The following is a 14939-nucleotide window of genomic DNA, read 5'->3' as shown; positions in this document are numbered from 1 at the left end:
AGGGCGCTTTCTTGCCACCAGAGTCCATCTGTGGCTTTGCACGTTCCTTTACCCCGTAAGGTCCCGACATGCTTACAAAAACATACAACATCGACATACACATACACATATTAAGGGCAATTTTTTAGACAAGGTCTAATTAACCTACCAGCATGTCTTTGGAGTGTGGGAGGAAACCGGAATACCCAGAGGAAACCCACGCAGGCACAGGGAGAACATGCAAACTCCAGGCAGAAGGTGTCGTGGTCGGGATTCTAACCAACGACCCTATTGCTGCTAGGTGAAAGTGCTAACCATTATACCACTGTGCTGCAAATGTGCCGTCGCACCGATATAGGCGGTGCCGTTGCTGGCGATCGCATTCCAAATCGCATCAATGTGAACCTAGACCAAATAATATATACTGATTAGGGTTATTTTTACCAAAGAAATTAAAGCGGAGGTCCACCCTAAAGTGGACCTTCTGCTCATTGGAATCCTCCCCCCCTCTGGCGCCACAATTGGCACCTTTCAGGGGGGAGGGGGGTGCAGGTACCTGTACAGTACAGGTATCTGCACCCACTTCCGGGATAGCTCTCTGCGGAAAGGGGCGTAGATTACGCCCCTTTCCTAAAGTCCCCCGCTGCCTGCTGGGAAACACACAGATCCCAGAGGCAGCGGGGACCGTCCTTATTGCACAGCGCGACTCGCGCATGCGCAGTAGGGAACCAGGAAATGAAGCCGAAAGGCTCCATTTCCTGATTCCCATACCCAAGACGGCGGCGGCAGCACCCGAGAGACGATCGAGAGATCGGCTTCGGGTGCCGACATCGCGGGCGCGCTGGGCGGGTAAGTGTCCTTATTTTAAAAGTCAGCAGCTGCAGTATTTGTAGCTGCTGGCTTTTAAAAAAAAAAAAAAACGGCGGAACTCCCGGCGGACTCCCGGCGGACTCCCGCTTTAAGTAGTACAGTGGAACCTTGGTTAACGAGTAACGCGTTTTGAAAGAAACTTTTAAAAAAGTTTGAGAGTGTTGTCTTGCAAAACAAGCAGAATTCAAGCTAATGGGGTGTGCAGTACCGCATTTGGCCAGAGGTGCGGAGGGGCGCCGGTGAGACTCGGAATGCTTCTGATCCATTCGAAAATACTCGGATACACTCGGAGAAATACTCCGTTAATTAGTTAAGTTCCATTTGTTTAGATGCGATATTTATTATTTCGATAATTTTTAATCATCCGAACTTCGAACATCCGAAAATAAGAACAAAAATCTGAAATATTTTGAAAGAACGACAATCAAAAAATAAGAACGAAAATCATAAAATTAGAAAACCAGAAATAATAACTAACTAATAATAACTAACTATTAAATTATAGGTATTTGAATTTCCTTTCAAATTTGGCTGTTCGTGAACGTAACGGATACGAATCTATCCGAAGTAACGAATTATCCGAAATAACGAATGCTGCCTCTAAACAAATGGAATGGAAAAAATAAATAATAATAAATAATATTATTATTAATAACAAACCAATAATAATGTTATTATTATTTATTCATATTAATTAGTTCCATTCACTTAGATGTGGCATTCGTTATTTTGGATAATTCATAACTTCGGATGAAGTCGTATTTGTTATGTTCACTAACAGCCAAATTTGAAAGGAAATTCCGAAACCTATAATTTAATAGTTATTATTTCGGATTTTCGTTCTTTTCGAATTTTTGGATTTTCGAATTTCAGATTTTCGTTCTATTGGATTTTCGAATATTGAATATTTGATCTTTAAAACATTTTGTTTTTGAAAAAAAATTTGTCAAGTGGTCTTTCGTTAATTCAGATATCTCCGAAATGAATGAATTTGCAGAATTTTGACAAAAAACTAATTTGGAACGGAACGAATTGCCCATCTAATGAATAGGGAGGCGGCGCCCCCTGCGCCCCTTATGGACGGGCCGCCTCTGGGTTCATCCTCCAAACCTCTTTGCAGTTCACTGAACCGCACTTTAACCAAACCCAGGGCTGTTCGGCTGATCACCAATTGTCACCCAATTTAGCAGAGAATGGACTCAGGAGGTACCTACAGTGCCTTGAAAAAGTATTCATACCCCTTGAGAGGTTCCACATTTTGTCATGTTACAACCAAAAACATAAAGCTATTTTATTGGGATTTTATGTGATTGACCAACACAAAGTGGCACATAATTGGGAAGTGGAAGGAAAATGATAAATGATACAAATAAATATGTGAAAAGTGTTGGGGGTACATTTGTAGGGCGCCCCCCGGAGTCAATACTTTGTAGAACCCCCTTTCTCTGCAATTACAGCTACTAGTCTTTTTGGGGGTGTCTCTACCAGCTTTGCACATCTAGAGAGGGGAATTTTTGCCTACTCTTCTTTGCAAAGCTCTGTCAGATTGGATGGAGAGTGTCTGTGAACAGCAATTTTCAAGTCTTACCACAGATTCTCAATGGTATTTAGGTCTGGACTGTGACTGGGACATTCTAACACATGAATATGCTTTGATCTAAACCATTCCATTGTAGCTCTGGCTGGATGTTTCGGGTCGTTGTGCTGCTGGAAGGTGAACCTCCGCCCCGGTCGCAAGTCTTTTGCAAACTCTAATGCTGTGTACACAGAGGCAGACTTTTTGACCGCAAAGGTCCAATGGAACGAATCTGTCGGACAATTAGACCGTGTGTGGGCTCCATCGGACCTTTGCTGTTGAAAAATCAGACGGACTTTAGATTTAGAAGATGTTTCAAATCTTTCCGACGGACTCGAGTCCGGACGAAAAATCCGTTCATGTGTATGGTAGTCCGATGGATGAAAAACCGACGCTAGGGCAGCTATTGGCTACTGGCTATGAACTTCCTTATTCTAGTCCGGTCGTAAGTCGTCATGGTCGAATCCGTCGAACTTTGGTGTGATTGTGTGTAGACTTGAGGCGATTCAGTTCACAGTTGCAGTGCTATACAAGTCATTCATTCATTCGTTGATTCATTCACAAGTCTGATTTGATGGAAGTCCATCGAAAGTCCGTTTGAAAGTCAATCGAAATGTCCGACGGAATTCAGTCCGTCGAAAAGTCCGGTCGTGTGTATGCGGCATAACACGTTTTCTTCTAAGATTGTCCTGTATTTGGCGCCATCCATCTTCCCATCAACTCTGACCAGCTTCCCTGTCCCTGCTGAAGAAAACCATCCCCACCACATGATGCTGCCACCACCATGTTTCACAGTGGGGATGGTGTGTTCGGGGTGATGTGCAGTGTTAGTTTCCCCAACACATAGCATTTTGCTTTTAGGCCAAAAAGTTGAATTTTGGTCTCATCTGAGCAGATCACCTTCTTCCACATGTTTGCTGCCCCCTCCCCCACATGGCTTCTCACAAACTGCAAACAGGACTTCTTATGACTTTCTTTCTCCAATGTCTTTCTTCTTGTCACTCTTCCATAAAGGGCAGATTTGTGGAGAGACGACTAATAGTTGTCCTGTGGACAGATTCTCCCCCCTGAGCTGTGCATCTCTGCAGCTCCTCCAGAGTTACCATGGACCTCTTGGCTGCTTCTCTGATGAATGCTCTCCTTGCCCGGCCCGGTCAGTTTAGGTGGACGGCCATGTCTTGGTAGGTTTGCAGTTGTGCCCATACTCTTTCCATATTCAGATGATGGATTGAACAGAGCTCCGTGAGATGTTCAAAGCTTGGGAGATTTTATTATAACCTAATCCTGCTTTATACTTCTCCACAACTTTATCCCTGACCTGTCTGGTGTGTTCCTTGGCCTTCATGATGCTGTTTGTTCACTAAGGTTCTCTAAGAAACCTCTGAGGGCTTCACAGGACAGCTGTATTTATACTGAGATTAAATCGCACACAGGTGGACTCTATTTACTAATTAGGTGACTTCTGAAGGGCAATTGGTTCCACTAGATTTTAGTTTGGGGTATCAGAGTAAAGGGGGCTGAATACAAATACCCCCCCCCCACACTTTTCACATATTTATTTGTAAAAAATTATGAAAACCATTTATCATTTTCCGTCCACTTCACAATTATGTGCCCCTTTGTGTTGGTTTATCACATAAAACCCCAATAAAATACATTTACGTTTTTGGCTGTGACATGACAAAATGTGGAACATTTCAAGGGGTATGAATACTTTTTCAAGGCACTGTACCATCACACGTCTATGGCTAGTCTAGACTGCAGATAAAGTATGTTTAGCTCTGTATATTTAGGCTTTCTGTATACATATACTATGGATTATATACAGGGGGGGACGACATCCTCTGACATGTTTTTTGTTTCCTCCTCAGATGGTAATCTCACCGAGGAGCAGACCCTGCTGATGAATGACGGTAGGCAGAGAATCCATTCTCCATCCTCTCCTACAAATGATCTCTCGCCAGATGAAGTCATAAAGAGTTGTCAGAAACTAAATTCTGCTGTGACAATTTGTGGTTTTAAAGGACCGCCATGATTGACCACTCGCGGACCGCCCCCCGTACATTTACTGCGGCAGGGCGGCCGCTCTGTGCCGGATCGCATACCTAGTTCGTGATCTGACACTGCCCGGTCTGGTGCGCTCACGCCCACCTCCGCGGCGGACCCACACAGCGGGAGCCCAGCGGCGGGTACCGCGGACTCGATGTCCACCGGCACCCACCGATTACACAAGCACAACTTAGGCAACACATTTAACCCTTTGATCGGCCTGGGCCAGTGATGGCGAACCTTGGCACCCCAGATATTTTGGAACTACGTTTCCCATGATGCTCAACTACACTGGAGAGTGCCAGTGCATCATGGGAAATGTAGTTCCGAAACATCTGGTGTGCCAAGGTTCGCCATCACTGCACTAGATGTTTAGCCCCTTCCCAGCCAGTGTCATTAGTACAGTGACAGTGCATATTTCTTAGCACTGATCACTGTATTGGTGTCACTTATCCCCAAAAAGTGTCAAAAGCATCAGTGTCTGATTTGTCCGCTGCAATGTCGCAGTCCCGCTATAAGTCGCTGATCGCCACCATTACTAGTAAATATTTAAAATATATATATATATATATATATATATATATATGTGTGTGTGTGTGTATAAAAAAATAAATATATATATATATATATATATATGTATGTATATATATATATGTGTGTGTGTATATATATATATATATATATATATATATATATATATATATATATATATATAGTATATGTGTGTGTGTGTGTATATATATATATATAATATATATATCTATATCCCATAGTATGTATAACTTTTGCGGAAACCAATCAATATACACTTATTGGGATTTTTGTAGCAGAATACATATTGGCCCAAATTGATGAAGAAATACAATTTTTTTTATTGGATATGTTTCATAGCAGAAAGAAAAACATATGTTTTAAAAAAAAAAAAAAATTGTTGGTCATTTTTTGTTTATACCGTACACAAAAAATAAAACCGAGGTTATCAAATACCACGAAAAGAAAGCTATATTTGTGGGGAAAAAAAAGGACATCAATTTTATTTTGGTACAGCACCGCACAGCCGCGCAATTGTCAGTTAAAGCGATGCAGTGCCGTATTGCAAAAAATGGCCTGGTCAGCAAAGGGGGGGGGGGGGGGGAACCTTCCAGAACTGAAGAGGTTAAAGTCCTCGGAGGCTAAACACAACAAACAGTCCAATGGCACTGATAACATTGATATTTCAGCTTCTAAAATAAATTTGGTTGAAAAACACCAAATCATTTTTCTCTTAATATTCTTATTTGCAGTCACATGACCACAAATTCTCCTTGGTACAGCCTTTACTGTACAGCGGGTAGACATGTACTTCCATGGGTGGGTGTACCACAGGGGCAGTGCTCTTGTACCGCAGAGTGGAGGCATATACCTCAGGGGTGGTGGGCTTTCATCTCAAGAGTGGATGATGGCATATACCTCAGGGGTGGGGGCATATACTCCAGAGGTGGTGAGCTTTCACCTAAGGAGTGGAGCCAGGCATATACCTCAGGGGTGGGGGCATATACCCCAGAGGTGGTGAGCTTTCACCTAAGGAGTGGAGGCAGGCACTCCAGAAGAAGTTTCTGGAACTTAGGGAGGGAGAATTGATATGTCCAGCCTGCATATTGATCAGAACCTAGCCAATCCCCGGGGAGGTGTGTCCAGATGGTGGCTGGGCTGCTTTTAAATAGTCTGGAGCCTTGAGGAGATTGTCTTTTTCCCCTGTGGGGATGGATCTGTGAGCTGGGAGGAGGAGGGCTACTCACCTCCTGGAGCCTTTTGGATTGAATGCTGCACCAATGGACTGATTACCAGGATCTTGTGAGCCGAGCCTCTTTTCTGTGCTAAAACTACTTAATGGTTCCCAGCTGTGAACTGTGGATTGTCCCAGTCTGCCTTCACCTGTGCTTATACTGCTTCATGGTCCCAAGCCGTGAATCATGGACTGTCCCAGTCTGCCTTTACCTGTGCTCCTACAAGTTAATGGTCCCTAGCCATGAACTGTGGACTGTATCAGTATGCCTTCCCCTGTGCTCATACTACCTCATAGTCCTCAGCCATGAACCGTGGACTGTCCCAGTCTGCCTTTACCTGTTCTCAAACTGCTTCATGGTCTCCAGGCGTGAGCAATGGACTGTTGCTGTCTGGCTTTACTTGTGCTGATACTGCTTCATGGTCCCCAGCCGTGAACTGTTGACTGTTCCAGTCTGCCTTTACCCGTGCTCATACTGCTTTATGGTCCCCAGCCGTGGACTGTCCCAGTCTGCCTTTACCTGTGCCCATACTGCTTCATGGTCCCCAGCCGTGAATCGTGGACTGTCCCAGTCTGCCTTTACCTGTGCGTTCATGGTCCCCAGCCATTAACGGTGGATTGTATCAGTCTGCCTTTACCTGTGCTCATACTACTTCATGGTCCCCAGCCATGAACCGTGGACTGTCCCAGTCTGCCTTTACCTGCGCTCATACTGCTTTATGGTCCCCAGATATGAACCGTGAACTGTTCCAGTTTGCCTTTACCTGTGCTCATACTGCTTCATGGTCCCCAGCCGTGGACTGTCCCAGTCTGCCTTTATCCATGCCCATACTGGTCCCCAGCCATGAACCATGGACTGTCCCAGTCTGCCTTTATCTGTGCTCATACTAGTTCATGGTCCCCAGCTATGAACCGTGGACTGTACCAGTCTGCCTTCACCTGTGCTCAAACTACTTCATGGTCCCCAGCCGTGAATCGTGGACTGTTCCAGTCTGCCTTTACCTGTGCTCATACTGCTTCATGGTCCCCAGCCATGAACCGTGAACTGTTCAAGTCTGCCTTTACCTGTGCTTATACTGCTTCATGGTCCCCAGCCGTGGACTGTCCCAGTCTGCCTTTACCTGTGCCCATACTGGTTCCCAGCCATGAACCGTGGACTGTACCAGTCTGCCTTCACCTGTCCTCAAACTACTTCATGGTCCCCAGCCGTGAACCGTGGACTGTTCCAGTCTGCCTTTACCTGTGCTCATACTGCTTCATGGTCCCCAGCCGTAGACTATCCCAGTCTGCCTTTACCTGTGCCCATACTGCTTCATGGTCCCCAGCCGTGAAGCGAGGACAGTTCCAGTCTGCCTTTACCTGTGCTCATACTGCTTCATGGTCCCCATCCATGAACCGTGGACTGTTCCAGTTTACCTTTACCTGTGTTCATACTGCTTCATGGTTCCCAGCTGTAAACCATGGACTGTCCTATCTACCTATACCCGTGCTCATACTGCTTCATGGTCCCTAGCCTTGAATAATGGACTGCCCTAGTCTGCCTTTACATGTGCTCATGCCAGCTCATTATGCCTTTGTCTTGCAGGTTTTTTGTAATTTTTTTAAAGGGGGTTACAACCACTTTAAAAGAACGCTATACCCGTAAAGTAATTTTTTTTTTTGTATGAGGTTGCTCCCCTCTTACACCTATGGAACCTATAAAATGGTATTTGGAGGTGCAGGGCATGCTATGTGGCCGACCAATCTTGCTGCTTGCTTTAAGATGGCATACGTAATTTGTTTTTCTTTGTTTCAGTCAGTAACCTCTCTTCACTACTGGAACACATTGAAAAAATAGGTAAGTCAGAACCGTGTATCAACAAGAAGAAGTCTACTCGTTTGGGCACAGATGTCTGAAATTTGCATTTTTTATGCTTTTTGTTTTTTTTTCTCCTTCAGTCGCTGACCTTACTTTACGGCAGGATGATCTCATTTATCAACAGGAAATCCTCTCTACAAAACAGTCGCGTGTCTCTTTCAAACTGGAACGCCTTGATTCCGAACTGGAATTGGAAAGGAATATAAGTAAGTCAATAGGATATATACGTAATCCTGTTCTCGTGGGGGGGGGGGGGGTCATATGAGATGGCCCTCACCAGACAGTGTGCAGTGACCACTTCTTTCAGCATCTGGTAAACTAGGAGACTATGCAGGAGAAAAGGGGATCTTTGGATTCTTCTCTATCGCAATATCTTCACTCGGAAGGCCCCTGAGCATTGGAAGCGGGATCCCCAACTGAGCAGACCATGTCACCAGGCTGTGACGTTCAGATAGCAAGTCCCGTCATGGAATATCTTATTAAAGGCTTTATTGCAGAACTAACAAGGGGGAGTTGAAGTGCTCAAAAAAGATTTGGCTGCTACAGCTTCTTCTGCTGCCCAAGATGGGGTTCCCAAGCAGACAGCCCACTGAAGTCACTCTGAAGTCACTCTCCACAAGACATTGGTTCTTGTGTCTTCTCTGTACCAGATCTCTGACTTCAGCCTTCAGACCAGTAGAGGTTCTCCAGGATCCCCTATCTCTGGCGTTCCACACTCAAGAAAAGTTTGGGTGGGGGTCTCCTGAGATAAAACATCTTCTTACCCCCCTCTCCCCCCCCAAAGTGCTGAGCTCCTAGGGCATGTGCTCCAACCCAACAAACCCATGTACAGACTTCACAGGCTCAGGCAATGAATCCCCTCCAGTGCTTAACATATTGGATAAAACATGGTCCAGCCAACTAAAGACAAACTCAACAGGAACTGGCCAACTAACAGGATACACCTCTGACCCTGCACCCAGGATCCTACTCAACATAGTCTGTGTCACGATCGTCCTGGCATTCCGGTCGTACACGGGAGACTTACCCGCAGAAGCCTGGCGTTGAGAACCCGTCGTTTCCCCTTGACGCGCGCTAAAGCGAACAAACGCACCCGCGTCGACATGAACGAGCGCACGCGTGCACGCGGGGTCACGAACGGGCGCACGTCCACTCGCGGGGGCACGCTGACCCGTCGTGCAACCGTTTTGGCGCCCTAAGGACTTCTTAAGGCCCTTGCTCCATCCCATTCTTGCTGTCCAGTCTACAGCGTGTTCTGTGATCCTGCTATTCTATACCTGTACCCGTTCCCTTGGTTCCTGATACCCGGCTAGTTCTTGACCTTGATCCGTTGCTGCCTGCCTACGACTTCTGCCTGTCTGACCACGTCTCTGCCTCATCCTCTTGTACCACGCTGACTGTTTCCTGCTGACCCGGCCTGCACCCGACTCTGCTGTTCCTGCCTACCCGTTGGATTTCCTGTGACTGCCATCCTTGCTGACGTCCATCTGCCTGCCAGTCTACCCACTTGTGCCTGCCTACACCAGCCAAGTACCACCAGCCCTACATACTCGCTGTCGGTACCCTGCTGCTTATCTGGACCGGTCTCCATCTGCCAGGCACTTGTGCCCTCTGAACTTTTGAATTCCTGTCACCATCTCCAGGGGTTCATTAGCCAGGGGATACGAGGGGCCACTCCCTGCATTCCGGGCTCGTCCACTAGGTACGTGACAGTCTGCCATATAATGTAACAGAGAATACTCCTGAATACACCAATGCTAGAGAGAATTCTACAGAATGTCAACTAACAAAATATATACAGTATGAAAGGGAAAAAGGTAAGTCAATAGGATATATATGCAAGCCTGTTGTGGGGGTCATATGAGATGGCCCTCACTAGACAGCATGCAGTGACCACTTCTCTCAGAATCTGGTAAACTAGGAGACTATGCAGGAGAAAAGGGAATCTTTGGATTCTTCTCTAGCGCAATATCTTCACTCGGAAGGGCCCTGAGCATTTGAAGTGGGATCCCAAACTGAGTAGACCATGTCATCAGGCTGTGACGTTCAGATAGCTGCCTGGAAAACAAGTCCTGTCATGGAATATCTTGTTAAAGGCTTTATTGCAGAACTAACAAGGGGCAGTTGAAGTGCTCAAAAGGTTTGGCTGCTACAGCTTCTTCTGCTGCCCTGGATGTGGTTCAGCTTCCCAAGCAGACAGCCCACTGAAGTCACTCTGAAGTCACTCTCCACAAGACATTGGTTCTTGTGTCTTCTCTGCACCAGATCTCTGACTGCAGCCTTCAGACCAGTAGAGGTTCTCCAGGATCCCCTATCTCTGGCGTTCCACACTCAAGAAAAGCTTGGGTGAGGGTCTCCTGAGATAAAACATCTTCTTACCCCCTCTCCCCCCCCCAAAGTGCTGAGCTCCTAGGACATGTGCTTCAACCCAACAAACCCATGTACAGACTTCACAGGCTCAGGCAATGAATCCCCTCCAGTGCTTAACATATTGGATAAAACATGGTCCAGCCAACTAAAGACAAACTCAACAGGAACTGGCCAACTAACAGGATACACCTCTGACCCTGCACCCAGGATCCTACTCAACATAGTCTGCCATATAATGTAACAGAGAATACTTCTGAGTACACCAATGCCAGAGAGAATTCTACAGAATGTCAACTAACAAAATATATACAGTATGAAAGGGAAAAAGGTAAGTCAATAGGATATATATGCAAGCCTGTTGTGGGGGTCATATGAGATGGCCCTCACTAGACAGCATGCAGTGACCACTTCTCTCAGAATCTGGTAAACTAGGAGACTATGCAGGAGAAAAGGGGATCTTTGGATTCTTCTCTGGCGCAATATCTTCACTCGGAAAGGCCCCTGAGCATTGGAAGTGGGATCCCAAACTGAGTAGACCATGTCACCAGGCTGTGACGTTCAGATAGCAAGTCCCGTCATGGAATATCTTGTTAAAGGCTTTATTGCAGAACTGACAAGGGGGAGTTGAAGTGCTCAAAGGGTTTGGCTGCTACAGCTTCTTCTGCTGCCCTGGATGGGGTTCAGCTTCCCAAGCAGACAGCCCACTGAAGTCACTCTGAAGTCACTCTCCACAAGACATTGGTTCTTGTGTCTCCTCTGTACCAGATCTCTGACTTTAGCCTTCAGACCAGTAGAGGTTCTCCAGGATCCCCTAGCTCTGGAGTTCCACACTCAAGAAAAGCTTGGGTGAGGGTCTCCTGAGATAAAACATCTTATTACCCCCCCTCTCCCCCAAAGTGTTGAGCTCCTAGGGCATGTGCTCCAACCCAACAAACCCATGTACAGATTTCACAGGCTCAGGCAATGAAACCCCTCCAGTGCTTAACGTATTGGATAAAGCATGGCCAGGCCAACTAAAGACAAACTCAACAGGAACTGGCCAACTAACAGGATACACCTCTGACCCTGCACCAGGGCAGCTCACTTAGGGTGGTGGGGGCCCCTGGGCTTGAGTCACTTTCGGGCCCTACCTTCTATACATTACCATATTTAGCGGCGTATATCACGCACCGGCGTAAAACACGCACCCCAAGTTTAGGAGGGAAGTTTAAGGAAAAAACTTACATTTAAATGCCCATCAATGCAGCCTTATCCAGTGTCATTTGCAGCCTTGTCATTGCAGTCTTGACGTTTAAAAATGGCGCTTAAGAGATACAGAGTCCTGTGTATCTCGGCAGCTCTCGGGTCCTCACGGCAGATCTCGAGTCCTCTCGGCGGATCTTTAGTCCTCTTGGCGGATCTTTAGTCCTCTCGCAGTCCTGAGCAGAGCCTAGAGTACTCGGCTAGGCTGACAGTCACGCCCAGTCCCTGTGTTATGTCCATTATAGGGCAGGACTGGGTGTCACTGAGCGGAGCCAAGCACACTCGGCTATGTATCTCGGTGGGGCCCTCTATTGGATGGGGCCCATGGGTTTGAGCCCAGTCAAGCCCAATGGTAAGTCCGGCCCTGCCCTGCACCCAGGATCCTACTCAACATAGTCTGCCATATAATGTAACAGAGAATACTCCTGAGTACACCAATGCCAGAGAGAATTCTACAGAACATCAACAAACAAAATATATACAGTATGAAATGTATAGAGCAGGGCTTAGGGAACTCAAATCCCTAAATGTACACTAGAAGAAATGCGTCTGCTTGGGCACAGGAGGTTGTAAATATATATTTGCAAAATTTGTATTTTTATTTTTACATTTTGTTTTAGCCGACAGACTCTCTACGGACCTGGAAAACGTTAAGCAGGGGACAAGTAAGTCAAACATAAGTAATAATGGTGGTGCTGCGCTGTAAGATGACCTGTGAAAAAATCTAAGTGACACATAATCTTCAGTTTAACCACTTAAAGACAGCGTCTAGTTTTGAGATTTGGTGTTTACAAGTTAAAATATTTTTATTTTTTTTTTTTGCTAGAAAATTACTTAGAACCCCCAAACATTCTATTTATTTTTTTCAGACACGCTAGAGAATAAAATAGCGGTCGTTGCACTACTTTATGTCACGCCGCATTTGCGCGGCGGTCTCACAAACACAATATTTTGGGTAAAAATACACTTTTTTGAATTAAAAAATAAGAGCAGTAAAGATAGCCCAAGTTTTTTTTTTTTTTTTTTTTACATTGTGAAAGATAATTTTACGAAGAAAAGGAGGGGAAATAGATTTGGCGCTATACCCTTGAATTAAATAATATTAAAAATGAAACAAATTGTGAAAAAATTTGAAAAAAAATTATTATAAAAAATTATCAGCACGCTGGTAAATAATGAACTAATCTTATAAACTATAAAACTTAAAACACTGTAAAATCCGACAATATCTTGTAAAAAGCCCAAACAGGGCCGTGCTATTCTGAGAGCTTAGATCACTCTAAGTGCCCTGTATCAAGTGCTTGATGTGCTAGTGTCACTAGAAAAAATTCCATAAAAAATATCATAAACATATGTGTGAATGCAATAATAAAGTGCAAGCCTAACCACGTAATAAATTGATAAAGATGAATAGACTTTCAATTGCAAAGAAATAAAGACAAAATGAAATAAAAATACAAGTGAAAACAAGTAAAAAAGTAAAAATAAAAAATAATAAAAATAAAATATTTTTTAAAAATCCCAGTCAGTGAAAGTCCCACGCTTATAAAAAAAAGCCAATGTGATATGTGCCAAAAAATGAGTAACGGGTGAACCACAATGAATAATGGTGAAAATCTTCTGTGATTATCTTCAAAGAATATATACAGCTGCTACTCCCAGTGCACAGTGAATAATAATGTGATTGCTCTCACCAGAGCTCTTACCCCAACAGGGGTGGATCAGCTTCCACAGTGTGAGCCACTGTGCTGCTCTCTGGCAATGATTTGCTGTTGTCCTGGGAGACGCCTGCTCTTTTCCGCTAGTATTACGTTCCACGTTATGTATAGTAAGGAAAAAAACACATCCATGGTGCAGTATGTATTGACAAGGAGTTTATTAATAAAGTAAGAAAACTACTCACAAACAGAAGGTAATCCAGATGACGTCGGTGTGACGAAACGCGTAGGGCTTGGCCAGACAGCGTGCACTTTCTACACAGACGGCAATACGGCCGGCGGGTTTTTTTTTAAAAACCATCGGTTACCTTCTGTTACAAAAACGATTGATTACCTTCTGTTTGTGAGTAGTTTTCTTACTTTATTAATAAACTCCTTGTCAATACATACTGCACCATGGATGTGTTTTTTTCCTTACTATGCATAACGTGGAACGTAATACCAGCGGAAAAGAGCAGGCGTCTCCCAGGACAACAGCAAATCATTGCCAGAGAGCAGCACAGTGGCTCACACTGTGGAGGCTGATCCACCCCTGTTGGGGTAAGAGCTCTGGTGAGAGCAATCACATTATTATTCACTGTGCACTGGGAGTAGCAGCTGTATATATTCTTTGAAGATAATCACAGAAGATTTTCACCATTATTCATTGTGGTTCACCTGTTACTCATTTTTTGGCACATATCACATTGGCTTTTTTTTATAAGCGTGGGACTTTCACTGACTGGGATTTTTAAAAAATATTTTATTTTTATTATTTTTTTTATTTTTACTCTTACTTGGAATTTTTTACTTTTTTACTTGTTTTCACTTGTATTTTTATTTCATTTTGTCTTTATTTCTTTGCAATTGAAAGTCTATTCATCTTTATCAATTTATTACGTGGTTAGGCTTGCACTTTATTATTGCATTCACACATATGTTTATGATATTTTTTATGGAATTTTTTCTAGTGACACTAGCACATCAAGCACTTGATACAGGGCACTTAGAGTGATCTAAGCTCTCAGAATAGCACGGCCCTGTTTGGGCTTTTTACAAGATATTGTCGGATTTTACAGTGTTTTAAGTTTTATAGTTTATAAGATTAGTTCATTATTTACCAGCGTGCTGATAATTTTTTATAATAATTTTTGTTCACGTTTTTTCACAATTTGTTTCATTTTTAATATTATTTAATTCAAGGGTATAGCGCCAAATCTATTTCCCCCTCCTTTTCTTACAATTATTTCCACCCACACACGGTGGTAAATTAAATAGAGGCTGCTCATACCATAGACATATCAATTGGTTCCGTAGCGCAATCTTTTTCCCGTCTTTGCCTCTTTAAAGATAATTTTACGCTGAGTAAATTGATACCCAACATGTCACGCTTCAAAATTGCGCCAGCCGGTGGAATGGCGACAAACGCTGACCCTTAAAAAATCTCCATAGGCGACGTTGAAAGTTTTCTACAGGTTACCAGTTTTGAGTTACAGAGGAGGTCCAGTGCTATAATTATTGTTCTTACTCTAA

General features: G+C 44.3%; 1 protein-coding gene across 1 annotated transcript in view; it reads left to right on the top strand.

The window, feature by feature from the left end:
* The window catches only part of LOC143956879 (uncharacterized), a 78427-nt gene that overhangs the window by 23933 nt on the left and 39555 nt on the right, over positions 1-14939 (top strand). Inside the window, exons 5-8 of the mRNA XM_077467043.1 lie at positions 4297-4338; positions 8035-8076; positions 8178-8303; positions 12330-12374. Of these exons, the coding sequence (XP_077323169.1) occupies positions 4297-4338; positions 8035-8076; positions 8178-8303; positions 12330-12374 (255 nt within the window). The remainder of the gene's footprint in view (positions 1-4296; positions 4339-8034; positions 8077-8177; positions 8304-12329; positions 12375-14939) is intronic.

Source organism: Lithobates pipiens, unplaced genomic scaffold, assembly GCF_037356315.1.
Source record: "Lithobates pipiens isolate NorthernLeopardFrog02 unplaced genomic scaffold, aLitPip1_a1.2 Scaffold_44, whole genome shotgun sequence".
Lineage (NCBI taxonomy): Eukaryota > Metazoa > Chordata > Amphibia > Anura > Ranidae > Lithobates > Lithobates pipiens.
The sequence above is the reverse complement of the archived record's forward strand: the minus strand, read 5'-3'. Positions and strand labels throughout refer to the sequence as shown.